The sequence below is a fragment of the Bison bison genome, unplaced genomic scaffold, assembly GCF_000754665.1.
Source record: "Bison bison bison isolate TAMUID 2011002044 unplaced genomic scaffold, Bison_UMD1.0 scf7180017864213, whole genome shotgun sequence".
NCBI lineage: Eukaryota > Metazoa > Chordata > Mammalia > Artiodactyla > Bovidae > Bison > Bison bison.
In genome coordinates, this window is record NW_011494785.1 from 6881863 (window position 1) to 6905789 (window position 23927).

At 42.5% G+C, this 23927-nt stretch overlaps 2 protein-coding genes across 3 annotated transcripts in view; one reads left to right on the plus strand and one right to left on the minus strand.

Annotated features, from left to right (window-relative positions):
* The window catches only part of KDELR3 (KDEL (Lys-Asp-Glu-Leu) endoplasmic reticulum protein retention receptor 3), a 15358-nt gene extending 1742 nt beyond the window's left edge, over positions 1-13616 (plus strand). The window contains exons 2-5 of the mRNA XM_010845108.1: positions 4063-4163; positions 8776-8934; positions 9827-10079; positions 10863-13616. Coding sequence (XP_010843410.1) covers positions 4063-4163; positions 8776-8934; positions 9827-10079; positions 10863-10903 — 554 coding nt within the window. The 3' untranslated portion in view covers positions 10904-13616. The remainder of the gene's footprint in view (positions 1-4062; positions 4164-8775; positions 8935-9826; positions 10080-10862) is intronic.
* DDX17 (DEAD (Asp-Glu-Ala-Asp) box helicase 17) overlaps positions 11560-23927 on the minus strand; it is an 18305-nt gene continuing 5937 nt past the window's right edge. Inside the window, exons 5-13 of one of the 2 annotated variants that reach the window (XM_010845107.1) lie at positions 23684-23749; positions 22277-22418; positions 21820-21980; positions 21565-21737; positions 21113-21223; positions 20919-20980; positions 19607-19666; positions 15403-15639; positions 11560-14597 (exon numbers count right to left, since the gene is read on the minus strand). In XM_010845107.1, the coding sequence (XP_010843409.1) occupies positions 14092-14597; positions 15403-15639; positions 19607-19666; positions 20919-20980; positions 21113-21223; positions 21565-21737; positions 21820-21980; positions 22277-22418; positions 23684-23749 (1518 nt within the window). In that variant the 3' untranslated portion in view covers positions 11560-14091. Of the gene's footprint in view, positions 14598-15396; positions 15640-19606; positions 19667-20918; positions 20981-21112; positions 21224-21564; positions 21738-21819; positions 21981-22276; positions 22419-23683; positions 23750-23927 lie in introns of both variants that reach the window. The other variant, XM_010845106.1, reaches the window with a different exon arrangement.

A 23927-nucleotide genomic window follows, 5' to 3' on the forward strand; every position in this document is an offset into this window, starting at 1 on the left:
TCCCTGCGGGGAAGGGTCTTGGACAGGGTGAGCCACCATGACCAGGAGAGGGCGCTGTTCCCCACCTGCTCTGCCAGGCATCTGGGATAGAAGCCGGCCACCCAGGCAGAGATCCTGACCTGGTGGGGCTGAATTTAGAGGTGGGAGGCCGTCAGCCAGCAACGGTGGTAGCAACCAACTAAATTATATGGTTTGTCAGAGATGCTGAGTGGCTCAATGGTAAAGAATCTGCCTGCAATGCAGGAGATCTCTGAGTCAGGAAGATCCCCTGGAGAAGGAAATGGCAACCCACTCCAGTATTCTTGCCTGGAGAATCCCGTGGACAGATGAGCCTGGCAGGCTACAGTTCATGGGGTCACAAAGAGTCAGACACGACTGAGCGACTAAACAACAGCAATGGGAAAAGCAAAGGGCAGATGAGCGGGAGGGCCCTTGTGTGTGTGGAGAGGGATCAGCACAGGTCTGGTTGGGAACAGAGGAGGTGAGCGCCTCCCCCAGGAGCAGGCCTGGGTGACACCCCAGCGACCCAGCCCCAAAGGCAGGAGACTGGCACTCCATTTGCACTCTGCCACTGACTCCTTGTGTGACCTGGGGCCTCAGTTGTCTTTATCTGTCAAAGGGTAGGAGGTCTGCACCTGGTCAGTGGGTCCCCCAGGGGACTCTGGCCAGGTCCAGGCTCCTGTTCTCCTCTCCGTCCTGAGGTCTCCGTGTGTGGTTTGCTTTGGTGGAAATTATTCACTGGTTTTTAAAGAGTGTGGAAAACCAATGCACTGAAGACCGCCAGGGTTCCCAAAATGCTAGGGAAAATGTGAGTGAAGCCCAGGGGCCTGGCAGGCTGGGGATGGAAAGAGGGGAGGAGTGGAAAGAAGCTATGTGGGGGGATAGCCTTGTGTCACCCAGTAGAGCCTCCTACTGGACCCTCCTGAATGCGGTTGAGGCCCCCTGCACCGGCCAGACCTAAGTGCGGGCTCTGGGAGGTGGTATAGACAGTCTCAGCCCGACCTGGCCCGGTTACTGCCTCCTGGACTCCACCCTCTCCCCCAGAGGGCTCCTTCCCCTGCAGCCAGGCCCCCTGCCAACCCCCCAAGAAGACACTTGTATTCCACATTGAATCCTATTTAGGCCTCATGTCAGTCCATTTTACAGATGCCAAGTGTGAGACTCAGGCTTGCCATGCTGGTAGGAAAGCTGGCACATGGACCCAGAGCCCTCCAAAATGCGAGGGGCTTCAGCAGTGTTCATCCTCAGGCATTAAAATTGTCCCCCCACCTTCCCCAGAATGAATGTCTCCCACCAGAGGGATCATTAGAAAAGGTACCAATCAGGTGTACAAAGGAGTCAAACCCTGAATCAGGTAATGTCACTTCTGGGTGTCCAGCTACTCAATCAACCCATCACCTTTAGAGTGAAGTCCAGAGATGAGGGGACAAAGGTGAAAGAGATTCAAGGATGGCTCTTGGTTTTCTGGCTTGAACATGGAGGGAATGGTGGTGGCATTTATGAAGGACGGAAGATAGGAGAAGGAGGGGATTCAGGGGGAGATGGTGGGCTCCGCCAGGCAGAAATATGTAGGTCAGAGAACCAAGGAGAGTCTGGAGCTGGAGGGTCCCTCATGTGTGGGATGGGATAAAGGGATAGAGGGAGAAGAGAGCTCACCCTCTGAGGATTAGGGTTTGAGGAGCAGCCAGGGGAGGTGAGAAGCTGGCAGTGTGGGCAGTGGCAGAAACCTGGAGAAGGGTGTGGTTGGAATAGATGGAGTGCCCCACTGACTCTTGAAGAGCTGGGTGAGTGAGGACAGAGTTGATGTTTGGCTGCAGAAACGTGGGCATCATGGAGCATAGGAGTGGGTTGGTGATGGACCCAGACCGCTGTGGGTTTAACGGGGTGAGAGAAACGGGAGGCAGGGCTGCTCGCTTCACCCTGGAACCACCGCCATGACCATGTATCAAAAGTGGCCAAAAGTTGACCAAGGAGCATGATGGCTAAATGCAGCCTCAAATCCTGGATCGGCATATGGAACAGGAAAAGGGCATGACTGGGCAAACGTGAAATCTGAATAAAGTCTGGAGTTTAGTCAACGGTGCTCTGTGCTGTGCTTAGTCACGCAGTCATGTCCGACTCTTTGTGACCCTATGGACTGTAGCCCGCCAGGCTCCTCTGTCCATGGGGATTCTCCATGCAGGAATACTGGAGTGGGTTGCCATGCCCTCCCCCAGGGGATCTTCCCAACCCAGGGATTGAACCCAGGTTTCCCACATTGCAGGCAGATTCTTTACCATCTGAGCCACCAGAGAAGCCCAAGAATACGGGAGTGGGTAGTCTGTCCCTTCTCCAGGGGATCTTTCTGACCCAGGAATCGAAAGGGTCTCCTGCATTGAAGGTGGATTCTTTACCAGCTGAGCTACCCAGCTCACTATTGGGAGCTATCCACTATTGGGATACCCCAATAGTGCTCTACTGATATCAGTTTCTTAGTTTTGGCAAATGTTCAGTTAGAATAGGAAACAGGAGTCCAGAATGGCAGTGGCTACAAGATAAGGAAGGGAAAAGTCCATGAAAATAGAACAAAGGAAGGTCCGAGGATCGGAGTGAGGACCTCAGGTACAACAAACAACACTCCTGGCTAGCCCAATTTACAGAGGGCAGGCCCACGGGGAGAAAAAACATATAAAAAGAGGAGCCAAAGGGCCGGGGGCCTCTCTGTCTCTCCTGCGTGCTGGGGCGCTCTTCTCTTGGCGTCTTTGGGTCTACATGCCGTCACACCTCGAGGATGGTTTTTCCTGCTATTTTCTAAATAAAATAGAGCTGTAACACAGAGCTTTAACACTGATTTGTCTAAGAGCTATAACACGGTCTGTTCGAGACCCGAGAGCTGTGACATGCCGAGGGCTTTAATGTCCGTCACTCCAATCACTCTGTGACGTCATTCTGTGACAAGACAGAACCGAGGAGCATACGCTCGCCTGACATCATGCAAGGTGTTAACATTAGGGGAAGCCGGGTGAAGGGTGTATGGGGCCTCTCTGTACTGTCTACAACTCTTCTGTAAATCTGAAATTATTTCAAAATAAAAAGTTCAAAAAGGAAAGAGACCAAAGCAGATGAGAAAATAGCATGGTAAGTAGGAACCCAGTTTTGTGGGTTTGAGCGTCCATTACATGTTGTATATGTTGTGGGTGTGTTGTGTATGTGTATGTGTGTGTGTGCCAACAAAGATCAGGAAGGTTACACACGCAGGCTTTGTGACTCAGAAGACTGCTGTTTTAAAATTTACATTTCTGTGTATAGTTCCCCAGGTGGCTCACTGGTAAAGAATCTGCCTGCCAACTTGGCTCGGGTTCAGTCCCAGGGTCAGGAATATCCCCTGGAGAAGGCGACTGTAGCCTACTCCAGTATTCTTGCCTGGGAGATCCTATGGACGGAGGAGATGGGCAGGCTACAGCCCATAGAGTCACAAAGAGTCAGACACAACTTAGCGACTGACCGGGTATTACCTGGTTTTTGTTCTACAAAGAGTAAAAATAGTTGTAACTTTTATAACTAGGAAAAAAACCTTTTTTTACTCAAAATTTGGAAACATGAAATAGAATGCTCCCTGGCCCTGTGCCTTCCTCCACCTGCTGTGGTCTCCCTGATGAGTCAGCCCCTTGTAGAGCCAGTCAGCTGTTCCAAAAAAAATGGAGCTTGGAGGCCCGTCAGTGGAACGATGGAGGTGGGATGAAGAGAAGCCTTGACACCTCTCCTCTCAAGCCCGACTCCAACCACCCCTACACCCTCCCCAGAGCAGGAACTGAGGCAGGCACGTGCGGGGGCCATGTGAACTCGGCGTCCATGTCTCTATTTAGAGACTGGGTGACAGATTACAGTCTGGTGAGAGGATAGATTCAAGTGATCAATGGGAAGGAGTGTTTCCTGACCCTCGGGGGTGCCAGTGCCCTGGACAGGGTGTCACCACTAAGCGGGCACTCTGGAGGCCTTTCCAGCTCAGGCTCTAGGCTTCTGGAGTGTGTGTGAGCCTGGGAGCCTGGATTCTTATTGTCTCTTGTCCCTATCCAACCGCAGGCATCTCTGGGAAGAGCCAGATCCTTTTCGCTCTCGTCTTTACCACCAGGTACCTGGACCTGTTCACCAACTTCATCTCCATCTACAACACAGTAATGAAGGTGAGGGGATGGGCAGCCATGGTGGGGGGCCTGCTGAGCACCCCCAGATGGTGAGACAGTTTATGCTTGGGGACTCAGGCTGGGGAACCAGCCAGACCTAGGTTTGATTCCTGGCTTTGCTGTTAGTAGCTATGGGGCCTGGGCTTGGGCAAGGCTTCTGGCCTCTGTGTACCTTGGTTTCCTCCTCTGCAAAATGAAGATCGTTATACTTGCTTCAGAGGGTTTTGTTGTGAAAATTAAACAAGGTAATGCCTGTAAATATACAATAGTTATCGTATATTAAAAACTCAATAAAAACTATTACAATGGTTAAAAAATAAGCAAAAAAGGAAACACGATGCTGTGAGCTTTCAGAGAGCTTATTGGTCCATTTATCTGACAAATATTTATTTAGCACCTACTGTGAGCTAAGAGGGCTTCCCCGGTGGCCCAGTGGTGAAAAATCCTCCTGTTAGTGCAGGAGACACAAGAAACACAGGTTCAATCTCTGATCTCCAGGAAGATCCCCTGGAGTTGGAAATGGCAACCTACTCCAGTAGGTTGCCTGGAGAATCCCATGAACAGAGGAGCGTGGTGGGCTACAATCCATAGGGTAAAAGAGCACACAACTGAGCAACTGAGCATGCATGTGAGCTAGGAACCTGAAGGAGAAATACAAGACACCCGTACTCATGGAACCTACAATATAACTGGGGAGACAGATAATGAAACAAGTAAGAAAAACTGGCTAGGGAGAAGGCTATGCAAATAATTAAAATGGGATGCTGTTTCCTTTTAATTATAAAGACAAGAAGTTTTAAAAGCAGAGTTACATGATAGAGAATGACTAGGAAGCTATTTGGAAAAGACCCTGATGCTGGGAAAGATTGAGGGCAGGAGAAGAAGAGGCTGACAGAGGATGGGATGGTTGGATGGCATCACCGACTCGATGGACATGAGTTCGAGCAAGCTCTGGGAGTTGGTGATGGACAGGGAAGCCTGGCGTGCTGCAGTCCATGGGGTCACAGAGTCGGACACGACTGAGTGACTCCACTGAGGGAGCTATTTAGAGAGTGTGGTCAAGAAGGGCCTCTCCAAAGAGGGGATGTGTAAACTGAGATTTGAATGACACAGGAAACAAAGCTCAGAGGAAGACATTTCCAACCAGAAGGAATAGCTGGTGCAAAGACCCCCCCAAGACAGGAACAAGCTTGATATATTCAAAGGGCAGACAGAAGGCAGACTCAGTGGGAGAACAGCAGGCGAGGGCTGCCCGCTGATGTTGGGGATGCCGACAGAGGCCTGGGTGAGGGCAGATGGTGCAGGTGAACCATTTGGATTCTGTTTTGCAGTGGGAAGCTGTTGCTTTGAAGTTTGGTCCTATTTTACAGAAGGAGAAACTGAACATCTTTCAGCCCTGGGTCATAGCTGTGAGGTTGTGTTGGAGTGAGACATTTTCTGAGGCTTTAACCAATCATCCAACACAATTTAGTGGAAAGAGCCCAGATTTCAGAGTCAGTAAATTGAGATGTAACTGGATGCTGGTAGCAGAGATGTGGGTTATTTTAATAAGGTTAGGATTTATTTTTACCTCACTCATAAAACAAAATCTCGAAGTGGGTAGTCTAAGCCTGGAATGGCAGCTCCTTTTAACTTTTTCTGCTCTGCCAGCTTTAGTGTGACCAGTACTTGAGTTTGTTACCCATGCAGTTGCTCAGAAGGGCCCTTTGCTTGGTTTAATACTTTGCTTTTGCCATTTTGAAATTCTTATTTTTTAACAAGAAGCCTTGAAAATTATATAGCTAGCCTGAATGTGATATCTATCCTTAAGGTTGCCTCAGGGTCACAAAATAGGTACTAGAGCTCCTACCATCACATCACATTCGGGATAGGAAGGAGGAGGAAGGGGAAAAAGAGCAATAGGGTGCCTGCCAGCTGGGTAAGCCCTTTTCATAGAGCTTTCCAGTGACTTCCATCTACATGTCACTGACCATCCTTATCTGCAAAGGAGGCTGGAATATGTGGTTTTTAGTTGGGCACATTGTCTAATAGGAGTCCTGTTTTTAAGGTAAAAAAGCTACATGGGCGGAATCCTAACTATCTTGCCGGGCTATTGTGAAAGTAAGATGGGAATCTATGTAATATACCTAGCTCCCAGAAGATATTTAACTAAAAGTGAGTTCTCTTTCTCCATATCAGAGATGTCCTTTTGGGATTCTGGGCATCTTGTTCCTAGAATTGGTAGAATGGAGGATGCTCTTACTTGTGGTGTGTTGAACTCAGTGTGAACGTCAATCCGAGATCCTGAAATTGCTGTTTACTTAAATCCAACACGGAAGTAAGCAAACACTGCCTGCTTAGTTAATTTCTCTTCCCAAGGGTTTGACTTGGGCAGTCCTGGCGGGAACTGTAGACCCAGCCCTTGCCATGGTTGAATGAGGTCTAGTCTTCAAAGAGGCCAGTTTCCAAATGTGTGAAATGAAGAAGTGATCTCTTTCATTGATTCGTTCACTCATTCCAACATTTGTTTGGGGCCCTGAGTTAGATTCAGAGGCAGACAGGGCATGGACCGTCTTAGGGAATCTTCTCTCCAAGGGGAGACAGGCTGGTCCATAGACATTTACAGAACATATGATCACAAGCAGCGATGAGTCTTGTTACATGGGGGTATGGTAACACAGAGCACGTGTGCCTCGTTCTGTAAGAAAAAGGCTTTGAGGAAATAACCTGAATTTTGAAGTGCAAACACTTTTCTAGGCCAGTGTGGTCCTGGACCACCAGCAGCAGTATCACATAGGAACGTGCTAGAAATGCAAAATTCTCAGGCCTACTCAGACCCACTAAGTGAAACCCCCCTGCCCCTGAGGGTAGGGGCAGGGGCAGCCCTCTATATTTTGATGCACATTCAGGTTTGAGAGCCTCTGGCCTAGGTTAGAGGCCAATTATAAAACCATTATATGCTGGAGGACAGCTACTCTAGTTAGGAAAAGAGCACTTTTCTGAAGCATTGATTATCACCTGATTCAAGGAATTTTAGTCTTTGTAGAAGTACGCTCTCAATTCACTGATGCAGACCTAAGAACTTGAGGCTTTAAAAGAGCCCTGGAACGCTACTGCTAAATCACTCGACAAAGACCAGTTCTCTCTTTTATTTTTGCCTAATGCTCCACAGTGAGAGGACACCTGGGCACCTTGGGGTCATCATGGTAGCAACTATCAGTCCCAGTTAGAAGCATGGAGTCACTTAACAGAAAGCTTCAGATTCAATTCAGAAATTGCAAACACACTTCACCTTTTCCAACTGAAGGCAGAATACGCGTGCTCAGGTTTGGTAGGTCCCAACTCAGGCAGCAGTATGTGAACCGTGAACTTCCAGATGTTCAAACTGGATTAAGAAAAGGCAGAGGAACCAGAGATCAAATTGCTAACATCTGTAGGATCATTGAAAAAGCAAGAGAGTTCCAGAAAAACACCTACTTCTGCTTTATTGACTATGCCAAAGTCTTTGACTGTGTGATCACAACAAACTGTGGAAAATTCTTCAAGAGATGGGAATACCAGACCACCTGACCTGTCTCCTGAGAAATCTGTATGCAGGTCAAGAAACAACAGTTAGAACTGGATATGAAACACCAGACTGGTTCCAAATTGGGAAAGGAGTATGTCACGGCTATATATTGTCACCCTGCTTATTTAACTTATATGCAGAGTACATCATGCAAAATGCTGGGCTGGATGAAGCACAAGCTGGAATCAAGATTGCCGGGAGAACTATCAATAACCTCAGATATGCAGATGACACCACTTATGGCAGAACTAAAGAAGAACTAAAGAGCCTCTTGATGAAAGTGAAAAAGGAGAGTGAAAAAGTTGGCTTAAAACTCAGCATTCAGAAAACTAAGATCATGGCATCCAGTCCCATCACTTCATGGCAAATAGATGGGGAAACAATGGAAACAATAAGAGACTTTATCTTTTTGGGCTCCAAAATCACTGCAGATGGTGACTGCAACCATGAAATTAAAAGACGCTTGCTTGCTCCTTGGAAGAAAAGCTATGACCAACCTAGACAGCATATTAAAAAGCAGAGACATTACTTTGCCAACAAAGGTCCATGTAGTCAAAGTTATGTTTTTTCCAGTAGTCATATATGGATGTGAGAGTTGGACTGTAAAGAAAGCTGAGTGCCCAAGAATTGATGCTTTTGAACTATGGTGTTGAAGAAGACTCTTGAGAGTCCCCAGCAAGGCGATCCAACCAGTCCACCCTAAAGGAAATCAGTCCTGAATATTCATTGGAAGGACTGATGCTGAAGCTGAAACTCCAATACTTTGGCCACCTGATGAAAAGAACTGACTCACTGGAAAAGACCCTGATGCTGGGAAAGATTGGAGGCGGGAGAAGAAGGGGACAACAGAGGATGAGATGGTTAGATGGCATCACTGACTCAATGGACATGAGTTTGAGTAAACTCCGGGAGCTGGTGATGGACAGGGAGGCCTGGCTTGCTGCAGTCCATGGGGTCGCAAAGTTAGACACAACTTAGCGACTGAATTTAGGATAACTTTGAAGCCCCAAAAGTAGGTTGGGAAAATGACTTCATTGATTCCCATGTGTCTGTCTCCCTTTTCAGATGGTTTTTCTTCTCTGCGCCTATGTCACAGTGTACATGATCTATGGGAAATTTCGGAAAACATTTGACAGTGAGAATGATACATTCCGCCTGGAGTTTCTTCTGGTCCCTGTCATTGGCCTTTCCTTCCTTGAGAACTACAGTTTCACTCCTCTGGAGGTAAGGGAAGGGACCCAGAGTACTCATTTCCAAACGTAAACACATTCCCTAAAACCCTCACCTTGGTAATACCAGAGCTGGCCTTCTACAACTGTGGCCGTTACTTGTTATGAGTTTAGAAATTACCAATAAATGTGATTAGATGTGCTCTATGATGTGCTCTTCTTAAAAATAGGCATGTCTAAGTAGTCGTGTTCATAAACAAAGCAGGCATCACAGTACCACGTAAGGCTGAAACCCTCTGTTCAACAGGTGATTAATGGATACTAAAGCACAGTCCAGACCATTTTCAACTCAGTAGGTCTGGCCTGACTCAAGAATCTGTGGGGCAATGAGCATCTGAGGAGATTCTGATACTGATGTTCATGGATTGTGTTTTGAGAAACCATAGGCTCAATTAAGGCGAGTTTATATGATAGAATTTATATATGATATTTACATTTGTACATATATATAATTATATGTATATGTAACATATATACATTTATATATGATAGAATTCTGCAACAATTAAAAAATTGTTCCATAGCAACATTCATACTGTTCTGGAAAAAGCAGTACACTTGAGTCTTTTATTTTTTTACTTTCAAAGAAAGGGGTTGAATGACACACTGATGAAAACATTTAAAAATGTCAAGAACATGATTCTGGGAGTTCCCTGACCATCTGATGGTTGGGGTTCCAATCTTTCACTGCCTGTGGCCTTGGTTCAATCTCTGGTCCTGCAAGCTGTGTGGAGCGGCTATTAAGTAAACAAAACCTGAAAAAATGGTGAAATAGTTATCTTTAAACTGGTTTTGCATCACTGTATTCTCACCAATAAACATTGTTTTGGTAACTAAAGGTGGCCCCTTCTTGATCAGCCTCCTCTGGATTCTTCTCTTTGGCTCAGATCCTCTGGACTTTCTCCATCTACCTGGAATCAGTGGCCATTCTGCCCCAGCTCTTCATGATCAGCAAGACTGGAGAGGCCGAGACCATTACTACTCACTATCTGTTCTTTCTTGGCCTATACCGGGCCCTCTACCTGGCTAACTGGATCAGGCGATACCAGACTGAGAATTTCTATGACCAAATTGCAGTGGTGTCTGGGGTAGTACAAACCATCTTCTACTGTGACTTCTTCTACTTGTATGTGACCAAAGGTAGGTGCTGGGAAAACAGTGTCACTGGCACCAGCTCAGAATTAACAATCCACTCAGTGTTCGAGGGGATATGGAAGTGAACACAGGAAAGTCTGTGTGCTTCATGGTGCTTACATTCTAACGCAAAAGACAAATGTTTTCAGGAAACTAAGCGCTATGAAAAAGTATAGACCAATAATCCTATTTTTATATACAGTGTGCAGGGAAGACAGCTGTGAGACGACATTTGACACTTGGGTTAGGGCAATAAAGGACAAACAATTATCCATTTCTAAGTTTGTAAGCCCCAAGGCAGAAACCAGCCTGGCATGATACAAGACTAAAAGGCTAGTATGGTCAGAGATATCAATCCAGAGTAGGGTCTCTGTTAAGTCAGGGTAAGACATTCACAATGCATTCTAATCACAAATAGCAGCAACTGGGTCATATGAAAACCAGTTGCTGTGTAGGATAAAAGGCAGCCAAAGCAGGGAGATATGGGGCAGTTGCAATTGCCCAGGAGGTGGTCATCAGTGGAGATGGGGACATTTCTCAAGAGTGTAGCTGATGAAAACCGTTGATATGCTGTGAGATGTGAAACAGAATTAAGGACAAGTGCTAGATTCATGGCCTACCAAAAGAGGGGGTGGTGGTATGTGTCCAAGGGGGAGTCAGTCTATCTGTAGTTAACCTGCAGTGGCATCTTCCCTGCAGGTTAGGGAAGGGCATTAGATACAAGATCATACAAAGTTGTAAAGGAGTCCTTTCATGAAAAATTCTAATTTCAGCTTAATTTTCTTTTAGTCCTTAAAGGAAAGAAGTTAAGTCTTCCAATGCCAATTTGAAGGCCATCAGAGATTTCTACACCCTAACAAGGACACAAAGCAAACCATCTGACGTGCTCTCCTGGGCCATTTAGACACAACTGACGTCAGAGAAATACTTCCTTGTGGAATTTAGCAAAGCACTGATCCTTCTATTTCCTCATCACTATCTCCCTTAAATTATAGAGGTAATTAAAATGGGCCAATCATGCAAGTATGGTACATCCTCACAATGTCAACTGAACCATCAAGCAAACCTTAGAATGGATGGAGTCAACTACTGTTCCCTGGAGTAAGACTCATGCTAACGAACAGCCAATCCCCATATGGAAATACACCCTACTGTGTATGAGTCAAAAGCCCCAAATGAGTATACTGTTGTGGTGAACTTTTACTTTCCAGGTAGGAGACCATCATGCTTAGGGAGTCAAGATACAAAGGTGTCACCACCAGGTGGGAAATGTTGTGAGCAAACACCCCAGGCTTTTTACCTACTAGGTATCGTCTTGATGGTTTGTGACTCAAGTTTTTTTCACATTAAGACCAATTAATCCCACCTCCCTTTCACAGTTTTAGGTGCTAAGGTGTCAAGTCAATCGAACATGGTCTTGAAGCAAATAAAAATAAGAGACTATCATTAGGTTACACCTTTTTTTAAGCAATAAAAATCTCACACCTTATCGTCAACAGTGTTTTATTTATACCTACAAAAGAAACAAGATGGTATCAAAAGGACAATTTACAAACTAAGAATAGTAACATAAGCTCTTAGCATCCTGTGCCTGAACATCACACATCTACAAATCTTTCAAGTCTTAACGCAACAGGAATGTGTTCAGAGACCAGCAAGGACATAAATAGAGAGCACTGATCCCAAGCAAAAGCCACCAACCTTTTAGATGAGAGAAGTCCACACAATGAATTGTTAGGGAGCAATGGGGAGAAGCAGCCCCACAGCTTAATGCAGAACTAACTCCTTCCCCTAGGTGAGTTTGTCATGACTGCAATTATTAGCATCAAACGAGAATTCTTCTGCTCATGTTCTGAAGCAAAGGCAGAACCTGAATCATGAGTGGCAGACACAAAGGCAGAAGACTTCACTCTGGAGCTATATAGAAAAAGCTCAGTAATACTAAGATCTTAGCTGTGCTCAGGCCACAACAGCTTTTGAGTTTCAGGATATGCTGTTATTTTGTCTTTATCATAACAATCCCTGGTGGAAAAAGGGAAGCAAGCAGACCAAATACTTACTGCTTGTTTGCCCCAAGACCTTTCTCACAAAGGGATGCTTTCAGACTTATGAGAGAGGACACCCCCGTGGTGGCACCTTTGTGTTTAAATCAGATTTTGGTGTATTAAAAAAACGTCTACAGTGGACTCGTCAGTGCTGAGACATACTTCTCTCGCAGGGAGACACTTTGGTGTGAAGCACAGAGAAGAGCTGCCGTTGCTTCTCCTGTGCCTACCACCCTCCCTCAGCCTCAACTTCCATGAGGAGGAGAAAGAGAAGTTAGGAAAGAGGAAAGTAGGGGAAAAAAAGATGTCAAGTTCTCACATGCATGTATTTCAGCTTACGCTGACAACCTACCTGTATGTTGCACATTCAACCACACTTTCCAGTACCCCTCAGAAACAATCCCTTCTCTCTCCCTGAAGAGTTTTAAGAGGAAAACAAAGACCTCAAACATTTAGATATTTTGATCTTACAAACCAGTAAGCACTCTCAGGCCTAAGCCAAAGAATGCAATGAAGCCTTCCCCTTTTAACTACACCATCAACAATACTGATAACACCAATAAAAAATTAACACTTCCACACTGGATATGAAGAGATTTCTGAAGCTGTCTGATCTCCTTGTCCTCTTTACAGTGAACACAAGAGCAGAAATTTCTTTCCAGGCCCATCTGCTATAGGAAGTCTCAGTAAAACAGTTGGTATTACTACAAAAGGGACAATCTCACCTACCTTTCAGGTGGAGGAAAAGTAAAAGGACTTGGGCTTTAGTCCTCTAACTTTTCTTAAGCACTACCTACCTGTAAAAAGCTGAGTGCGAAAGGATGCTGAGGAAAATTTGCATCCAAAAGCTGTTACAAAGCACTGAAGAGAACACAGTATGAAGACAATAAGAGTTCTTTCTCAATAAACCCTTTAGACCCTTCAAGATAATTTGGCCAAAAGGGATGAGTAGCCAATAAAGAGTTGCTGTTACTCTAGCTCTACAAATACTGGGTTTAAAAAGAAAATTTGCCCACTGACTATATTGTTTATAATTAAACGTAGTTCTTACACTGCAGGTGAATGCATATTTAACCGGTTAATAAATTTCCAATGAGCATTTATGTTCATTCTGCTCACAGCAGCTGTCTGGTTAGGAAGATGTATTTCAGATGGTCCCTGGTCATGGGGGAAAAAAAACAGGCAGCTTCCACCCAGATGCTGAGACACTACATTTAACCACTGCAATAAACATTTGGGTTTTTAAAGATACACTTAAAAAAACTCTTTATCTCAGCAATTTAATTTCTAACCTGACAATTAGAAAGTTGTTTCAGTACTTGGGAAGGGAGAAAGCAGAATGTAAAGGAGACAAAGCCAATTAGGATTTTTCTTTAAACTATCAAATGCACTTAAAGAAGCAATCAGCCAAAATGACAATGGCAAAGCACTGTCTTAACAACTCATCAGGCCTAAGGAACCTTGTTCCAGCTTGAAAAAGACCAAAGGAAAAAAAAAATATACAGAAAATGTGTAGGGAACTCCCTCTTGGTTTTCTATCCCAGTACGAGAGCAATTTAAAGCACAGGTGCCATCTTCTGCAGAGTTCAACCCTCCACCCCCCACCCCAAACTCAGGAGAAAAAAAAAAAAAAAAAAACGGGCTCCCACAAAAGGGCCTAATACCTTACTTTTTCTTTTAAGATGAAAAATAGTTCAAATATCCTCAACATGCAAGAAGTTGGGGGGAAAACCTCTTCCAGTCGGCTATACATACATATATATACTTTTACAAAATCTGTTATTACAGACTGGATCATTTTGGCAGGCAGAAGAAACCTGGCAGTGAATCCTAACTAATTTGCATGAAAGACAAATCACAATGGTTGGGGAAAAATTATAAAAGAGAAAGAAAAAGGGAAGAGAAAAACAGGAAAAGATAGCGTTCCTTTAAATGTAGTTAAGTCTGCACAAGTCACTACCACTTGAGTGGCTTCATTTACGTGAAGGAGGGGGAGGAGGAGGAGGAGGGGGGTATTGGTAGGCAGTCTGCCCCATGTAACCTATCATATTAGTAGCTCCTGGAGGTTGTGCAAACTGCTGTGACATCAGTGGCTGTGGCTGCTGCCCAGACCGGCCTATCCCACTAAACTGCTGGCTAGAGCTCTGTGAACTTCTCCCAGTTGAGGTGGTGCTACTGGCCCCGTAAGTGCCAGCGCCATATTCTTGGGCTGTGTAACCACTGGTGCCATAAGCAGCTGCCCCATAGGTGCCTTGACCATAGGTGTATTGGCCTGCTTGTGCTCCAAAGGCAGAATTTGGACTTCCATAGCCACTGCCGTTAGCATAACCGGCTCTATCGGTTTCACCACGATCCCGATAGCTTGCAGAGTCTCTCCGGCCACCATCTTTGACCCCTCGAAGCCTCCGGTCACACTCATCCTGATACATCAAATTGGGATTGTTGGCTGAAGAAGTGGTCCGGTATCGAGAACGGCCGCCTAATGAAGACACAATTTTGAACGCCAGATATATGATCCAAACATAACCACATGTAAAAATGTTACTAGACACGAAAGTATTCAATATTCTTTCTTGATCTTTAGCTAAGTCAGCTTCCAAGTTAACTACTTTAAAAATATAATTTGATTCTTTAAGAAGACACCTTCAAAGAATGGTAAACATTAAAGGATATTCAACTTTTCATCTTTTGCCTTTTTTTTGAGGATTACCAAGAAACACACACTTAAAAATGTAGGGAAAATGGTAAGGATGATTTAAAAACAAAAAACCCCCAAGCAGCTAGGTTCATATGACTAAAAAGGAATCCTCTACTAGTGCACACTGGTTCTCAAATGTTACTTTCCAGACCTTAATTGCATCAGAGTAATCTCTCAAGCTTTAGGGTTTTGAAAAGTTCAGGTTCCTAGTTCAATTCCAAGCCCACTTAAAAAAATAGTCTGTACTTTTAAAAACTTCTAAGGGAATCTTGATGTAGAGCTTCAACATATAGTAAGCTGAGGGAAAGGGCATGAAACACAGGTCCTAGCTAGTATATTTCACAACTGTTCAATTCAGATCCAGTAACTATGCCTATATAACATTACTCATTTCTCCATATGGAAAACTCAAAACGTACTACCTAAGGCTATGACAGTCACTCAGACCTCTTACTGTCTTACTCAAGAGATTATGAACAATTATTAAGCAACGTAACATTAACCTCCACTGCATTAACAACAAGGCACAATGAACACAAAAAAGATACCTTGGCAGTACCTGGAAAACTCCAGGACTTACCCTTACCCCCTCCTCCGCCGCCTCCTCTGTGGTCCACCAGCTGCATCAATTTTGGATTGATAGCCTGATTAGCCTCTTCTAGCACTTTGATCAACTCTCGGGCCTGCTTTAGGTTCCCTGGGGTAAAGAAGGTGTAGGCAGTGCCCTTGTTGGTGCTACGGGCTGTTCGGCCAATACGGTGCACATAATCCTCTGAGCTGTTTGGATAGTCATAGTTGATCACAAACTTGACATCTTCCACATCTTCAAAGCCAACGATGAGTCAGTGTGTAGGTTGATGTGGCAGGGAAAGAGAAGGTAAAGGACATGCCAACAACAGGTGGGAAGCACGAATGCAGATGACAGCAAGAGGAGAGAAGACTAAGTTAGTGACCACTCTGAACAGGAACAAAAAAGACTCATCCCAACAGAGTAAAAGAGGATTAATGATGCTTGGACATGCAGAGAAAGCATCAGCTGTAAAATCCTAAGGGAATCCCATTCAACTATTCAAACTCCTGCCTCTTTCATATTTTAACCAGCATTACTGACAGGAGTTGTACCAAATTCCAGTTCCATCTTTTTCAAAACTGGAATGTTTAAGGTGATACCACCATTAAGCTACAAGGCCAAATCACTTCTACTCTGTTGGGAGAGCCTGGCAAAATCTACCAGTAATATAACAAACTTACCTTTAAACCAGTCACAGAGCAAAATGAAAACAAAAAACAAAAAAACAAAAACTTCATATACTTTATTACTACATTTACATGGAGACTTAAGATTTTTAGATTAAGAAATTTTTGCTTATATTAAAAAAGACAAAACTGATCAGAGCCAAAGTTAAATACACTTATTTTCCTTTGCAGAAACATCCAAATTATCTTTCTTCTTTCAATTACCACAAGAGCACATTACACTAAAATTTCACTGTACTACCAAGCCCAGCTCTTGCCAAATGAGTTTTTTTTCTCAACTCAAGGTTACTTCAACTCAGTCCTTACTTCAATTATCAAAGATTATCTACATAACCTGGAAAATTAAATAGCCAAAGAGTGTGGGAAAACATCATGAAACCTTGAGACACAAGTTTAATGTTCTGTCCACTGCTGGGAATTGAATTGAACAACCTCCTAAAGTTTTAAGTATGTAAATGTTAGTGTAATGCTTCCAACTAAATGTATATTTTTACCTACTTAAACAAACAAATTTAAGAATATAACAAAGAATCCTAATGTTTTGTGGAAAAAAATCTGCATTTTACAAAGAATATTCAGAAAATATCCTAGATAAAACACAGATTTTTGTGATATAAATAATTAAAAAACATTCTCTGTTTGTTACCAGACCGATGCACACTCCCTCCTCCTTTGGGAAACCGCTGCAGCCGATCCCGTCTCTTTGCCTTTTATTTTTGGCGGCCTCCTTTCGAAAACTCCGCCTTCTGACACGGGACCACTGGAGCGCGGGGAGCATGCATCAAGGGTCCGTGGCAGTGAGAAGTCCCCACACACGCTCGCTCTGTGAACTGGCTTAGATGCTTCTCTGTAGCCCCATTTGGTTGCCAAGCGCCGGAGAACCTGGGTTCGGGTAAAAATTTCAGGTCCTCCAACGCCTCCCCCAAGGATAATTGGGGTGATTGTAGAAAAAAATAATTAATAAAAAAATGTAAGTTACATCCAAAGGGTCAGACTGCATCTATTGCCCAGACTGGATTAATTTCAGGGGAAAGGGGAGATGATTAAAAAAAAAAAAAAATTCAGCTGCTGTTAAAAGGCCTGTGAAGAAAGGGGCATTAGGTCTGTTTCTTATTACAATAAAGGCTCCTCAGTCTTTACTGACCCCTAAAGTCCTGAAATCACACCAGAAAGACGAGAAGGCAGTTATCACAGGGGGCAGCGTGAGTCTCCGGCTAGGGATGATGATGTAACAAAAGGGAAACAAAAATTTACAGGGCCAGGATGGATGTGAGATGGGGGAAGTGGGGAATTATGCTCCACGATCGCATCTTCAGAGCTAGAATGCTCCTTAGTCAGTCTCATTGTGTATGACCACAGGCAGCAGAGCAGGCTGAATTACTGCACTGACGCAGATTTGTGCTTTCCTACTAGAAAGCACTGGGGACTGGAGTCAACAGCTCAGGTACTAACACTTGGGAGTATTTGTAGAGAGGTTCAATGGGGGGCAGATATGGTGCAAGTTCTTCACACTAGAAAGGAGTCTTGTACGTGCACACATATAGCAGGCTAAGGGCATGTAAGCAAGTGCAGAATTTGGTTTTCTCCAGTCTAGCCTGCCCTGATGTTATTTGTGCACTGTCACAATATTACCTTGGTGGCTTTAAAGATGCTGTTGCAGAGTAAGAAATCAAAAAGTTAATGTTTTAGCCAGCTGCCTAGGGTAAGAACTTTTTGGGTGACAAGCCCTATGACATGGCCTGAATCTCCAATCACTAATTGGGAGGGACTGAGACTAGCCAATAGGCTCATCTAGAGCTGCTTCCGGCCAATGTAGATTTGCCTCGGCCATGTACTGAGTGATCTGCAGCTGCTATCAAAGCTTCTGTTAAAAAACAAAACAAAATAAATTCAACACTTTTAGCTTAACAGTGTGCAGTTTAAACAAAAAAAAAAAAAGGAAAAATTAAAAATATCCCATTGGAAGGGGAATAAATAGGATGACTATTATAAAGATGACTAGGATGACTATTATTTCCTGAGGACGACTATTATAAAGTTATGGGAATCAGAGAACTTACCTGAAGGGAATATTTAAGAGGCCATCGCTCGACAGGAAGTGAAAAAAGGCCTGGTGACTCAGCTGAAAATTGCACCCCTGTCTATGAGGTAGAAGCCTTCACTTTCCAGGATCTTGTAGGACCTTGGTCAGCATTCTGCCATTTTGGTGGGTTTCCCCTTTCGATTTTTACAAGGCAGCAAACAAAGGGGCCCAAAACAAGCACTGATGTTGAGTAACAAGAAACAGACTCAGATACGTTCCCTCTCCCCTCTCTTGGATGAGTGGGGGTGGGATGAAGAGTCTAAGTTATTCTAATGGCAGCCAATTGATTTGGTTTAGAAATGCAGGGGGACATGGAACAAATATTTTAAATTGTCTAGGCAAGATGCACAAAGAAGCTACCAGCACATAGCAAGCCTGTTTAAAAACCACCATCACTGAAAGCTTTTATGTAAACTGCTTTCAGGCTTCAGCCTCTTCTCCCAACAGGCCCAAGTTCTAACCGCACAGATCCAGACATGAGCTCAGAGGGTAGAGACAATTTTTCAGTCATGGCTGCAAGTCACCACCTCTGAAGGAGGGAATACGTTGAGTGCAATGTATAAAAAGCCTTCATTACTTTTGTAATCTAGTTCAAATACTTGCTTTATGTTGAGTATCATAGGGAATATGGTTGCTTCTCACCTTACTCAGCAAGAAATATGTCAATAATTTAAAAATATCTTTGTAATAGAAATACTCTTATTTTTTAAAATTAAGTTTTGAATTACACCTATTTTTCTCAGAAAGGGCTAAAGTACCACAAAATATCTCTGCATAAAACCATAATGGGTTTAAACTCCAGAACATCAGCTTCAGATTAAGATCTTAAATTGGAAGACAGCAAGCACATCAATGATATAAGTATGGGTGGGAAGAGGGGATAACTGAGTGCTCATGTTAATTTTACTTCAGTAAATTAAATTGGGCAAAGCAGATTTAATTGCTGAAAGGTATCATATTTATAGACTTACTAAATCCCAAGAATATATTAGCATTCATGGAATTGTACCTCCACAGATATATTCGTAGAGGGGAAAAAAGTAACTGAAGAAACTAGCTTCTAGTAGCTAGGTTCAATCAGGCTCATTCTATTCACCCAGAAAATAGAATAAAACCAGGAAGAAGTTGAGCTGTTCAACTGAATGTCTCCTCTCCCTCCAACTGTTTAAATAGTCATGCCTAGGCCTTGCTGCAGACCAAAGCCTGTTTGTTAGGAGCAGGAAGAGACTGTGAAAATAAAAAGAAAATAAAAAACAAACAAAAAAACCCACCAAGGTTTAAAAAAAAAAAAATGTGGGGGGTGGGGGGAAATCACGTACTTTGTATGTAATTCTTCTCTTTTAAATATTTATCTAAACACATGTATATGCAACTCTAATGTGAAATGACAAGCAAATCTTTAAACCAAAAGATATATATACCATTGACAGAGACACCTATCTATACAAACCTAGCCCACGGGAGGCTACATCTGTGGCAATGAGAATGGGAGCCTTTCCAGAACGGAACTCTGCAAAACAAGGATGATATTATGAAAACCAAGTTATAAAATCAGAGATATGTGATATATCTTAAAGTGACCAAATAAACATTCCCAGCTCTCTGGCCTTTTCTACTATGTTAAAATTTCAAGTAATGGTGTCAGAACATACCAAGCTTTTTTAAAGTTAATAGTAATTCTTTTGAAAATATTTATTATATTCACCACTAGCCGAGAAGCAATAGATGAAAAAGTTACGTAACAATGAAGTAACATTAAAATGGTGGGGCAGTTTGCAACAAAATTAACATGAATTGGAATTTTTCTTCTCTTAAATTCTGACAGCAAAGTAATCTCCCAAATAAAACCAGAAGTCAGGGTAGGGGAAGGGATAGAGAAAGGGAGAGGAAGTTTAAAAGACATGAAATCAAAGGGGAAACCATAGCTTTGGCCTGTGAAATAATAGAATATATATATAGAAATAAAATATACAGTTCATGTATATATATATTCATACATACATGTAGGTGTATCTATAGCTCTCTACCCTCAGTTCCTGGCACTGAGCTCCTAAAACCCTCATGAAACAGAGATGCTAAGAGAATCTTTTATTCTAATACTTAAAAGCCTTTGACCCTGATACCTGAACAAAGAGTTCCTAAATCCCTCAATTTCCTGGGTGATAAGAGATCTCTTCTAACAAAATGACACTTAATGGGCTCCAGAATAGCTCCTGGACAGAAGCTGGTCACCAGAAAGACCAAGCCGTGATTGGAGAAGTTTGGAACTTTGAGCCCCACTCTCAATCCTCAGAGGACATGAGAGGAGGTGGAGACTGAGTTAACACTATGAAGCCTCCATTAAAATTTCCAGGAGCTTCCAGGCCACTGTATGTATCTATAAAGGCAAGAACTCATTAGATAGAGTGGTTTAAGTGGTGAAAAAGTAGTATAAAGACCCAGCATTACTGACATTAAAAGTACAGTGGAGATGACAAAAATGCTCCCAATATTCAAAAAACCAGGGCAGAGCTAGGCAAACTCTGGTCTAAGGATCAAATGTGGCACAAAGCCCATTTCTGCAATAAAGTTTTGCTGGAACACAGCCAGGCTCTCTTTACATAATGTCTATGGCTATATTTGTGCTGCAATAGCAGCTAACAGTTGTGACACAAACCACTATAAAATCTGCAAAGCCAAAAATATTTACTACCTGGCTCTTTGCAGAATGTTTGTCAATCCCTGAAATACACTGTAAGGACAATGCTTAGTTTTGAACTCACCATTAAGTACCCAATCTCTTTCTGGTTGACTCTTGTCTCCATGTATACACATAGCTGGCCAACTGTCAGAAGAAAAAAGCCAAGTACATATTAGGAATTATTGAAATACTATACAACATTAACAGTACCAATTTACAAATTCCTACTGAATTATAAAATCCGAGGCAAATTAATTACATCAGTGCTGCACTTACCCATCTCTGCGCATCCTTCGAGTAAGGTCATCACAGCGTCTCTTCGTCTCTACAAATATTATGGTTTTATTTTCCTTTTCAGCCATTATTTCCTCCATAAGTTGGATTAACCTGAAAACAACACGAAACAATGAAGTCATCTAGAGAAGACCTCCTTATACATTACGCAGAAGCTATGTTTCCAGATTCAACCCTTCAAAGTTTTAGTATCTTCTTTTCAAATTACTTTCAATATAGCTGGGAATGATCAGAGCTGGTCAAATTTAAGAATCCAGAATTCCTGCCTTTAACCTCAATGCTCTGAAAACATACATAATGGATTGTTGGAAAACAATGCTTTTAATGTGTTCAAGGCTAGGCAATACTGGCTTCTATGAATAACACTTTAATTTTAGAAGATTATTAGAGGAAAAGTTTTATCAGCATTATCAAAACAGTGAAATCTCTCATACTTGTGGTCTTTTTCACTTTCCATGCAGACATCCACAATCTGGAGGATGTTGTGGTTGGCACTCAACTCCAGATTGCCTACGTTGATCTGGGTGTAATCACGAAGGAAATCCTCTGCCAGCTGTCTTACTTCTTTCGGCCAGGTGGCACTCCACATTAATGTCTGCCTATCAGGCTATCAGGAAAAGAAAGAGTTTCTTTTAGATTAAGGAACCACTATAGGCAAAGGATATTAAAAAAACCTAAGCTTTACACACCCTGATTTGGTCAACAATTTTACGAATCTGGGGCTCAAAGCCCATATCAAGCATTCTGTCAGCTTCATCCAGTACAAGGTAAGTACATCGGCGAAGATTTGTCTTTCCTGACTCCAGGAAATCTATCAGGCGTCCAGGAGTAGCTATACAGATCTCAACACCTGTAAAACAAAACCAAAGATCTATTCAACTAAGAATTCTTTAAATGCTGTTCAAACTTCAGCAAGTACCTAGAAAAAAACATGATGTAACAAGAATTTATGTATAAAAACCCCATTAAATCTCTAGCCACACTGGACTTTCCTAAAATAGCATTTTAACCGTATTTGAGAATTTCTAAGCTACTAAAATACTGATCCCCCCCACCCCGCCAGAATCCCCTATTTTCCTCTTCAATTTCATTTACAAAACCTGGTAAAATAAAACTAAAAATTCTTAAATGCTCTTTTTTCCCTACCTCTCTCCAAATCTCGAATCTGGGGACCCTTAGGAGCACCTCCATAGATGCAAGTGCTCTTCAATCTGGAACATTTGCCATAGTCATCAGCCACTTGCTGTACTTGCTGGGCAAGCTCTCTGGTAGGAGCCAGAACTAGACACTTAAAGCAAACAAATCATTTGAGACATCACTCCAAGTTTAAGGGCAACAAAAAAAAGTGCAAAAAGGTTATTTCTCTATTGTCTAATCTGGGGTAGGGGCCTGGGAAGGCAGCAGGTGTTAAGATATTGCACTGTAATGTGGCTAAAAATCATATCCCTAACATCTTACAGAAAAACCTCAATGAATCTTTTGGTCAATCCAATTTGAGAACTAATATTTGCCATGTAGTATGATGGTTGACTTTTGACACGATTCATTAATGTGTGCTACGTTAAGTAGATTTATAGACTGTATTACCTAGTTTTAACTAAACAACTCACAAAATGAGTAAGTAGCTACAATATTCCTGTAACAAAACCAGTCCCAAAAACAAGTCCCAAACTTTACTTAAATACCAGAACAAGAAAAGAGCAGAGCTGACATTTTCCTGACATCTAGTTTAAGCTCTTGGCCAGGCAAATCTGGCAAAAACAAGGTTGATTTATACACAATGTGACAAGAAGTTGTCAAATAAAATTAAGACACTTTGAAACAGGAATCATATATGCTGGTAACAATAACTCTCACTTGGTATATCAATCCATTAGACATTAGTTAATGATAATATTGCTAACTCCATTAGCCGTATGAAATACATTACATATTATGTAATGAAAAGTTAATGTACTACTTCTTGTTGTGAATCATTAAGACATACTGTATAATGTACATACTTATAAACATATAGTGAGTGCAAGCTCTATTAAAAAAATGTTAAGAAAGTGCATTCAAAATGTTTGAAGACCACTACTGAAAGCTTACAGTAAATAGTATTAACTGAAAATGATCAAACCAGAAAATGGTGCTGCTCAAAAACATTTACAAAAGCATTACTTAAACACAAAAAATACACATCCCAAACCTGACTTATATCCACAGAGCAAGAATCTCATTTTACACCTTTGTATCCCTCACAGTATCAATGGGCAATTAAGCAGTGCATCTGCATTTAATGCACAGAAAATGCCTACATATGAAGGTAACAGGCACAGTAGTTAAAAGTAAGACTGATTCAAATTCAAGCTCAGCAATTTAATTACTGTCTGACCCGGGCCAGTCACTTAATTGCTTTGTGCCTAAGATTTACCAGTAAGGCAATATTTCCTCCAGATATGGAAGGTGGGGTTGAGAATGAAATCTGAGAACACATGTAAAGTACAGTGCCTGAAACATAATAATAAACTAGTTATTTTTTGAAGTATAAACAAACTGAAACACACTTACAATTGGGCCATCTCCTCTTTCCAAGTAAGGCTGGTGGTTAATATGAACAATTGCAGGTAGCAAATACTGGAGGAGAAAAGAAGGACAGTCTTACGCCAAAACTAAGCCATTATAGTAACTGTTCTAAGTTATCACAGTAATTGATAATGTCTAAGTAAAATCAGGAAAGGGAAAACAGAATTCACATCTCTTACACATATATACAATGCAAATGTGAACATAAAATGCTTCCACATATTTCAGA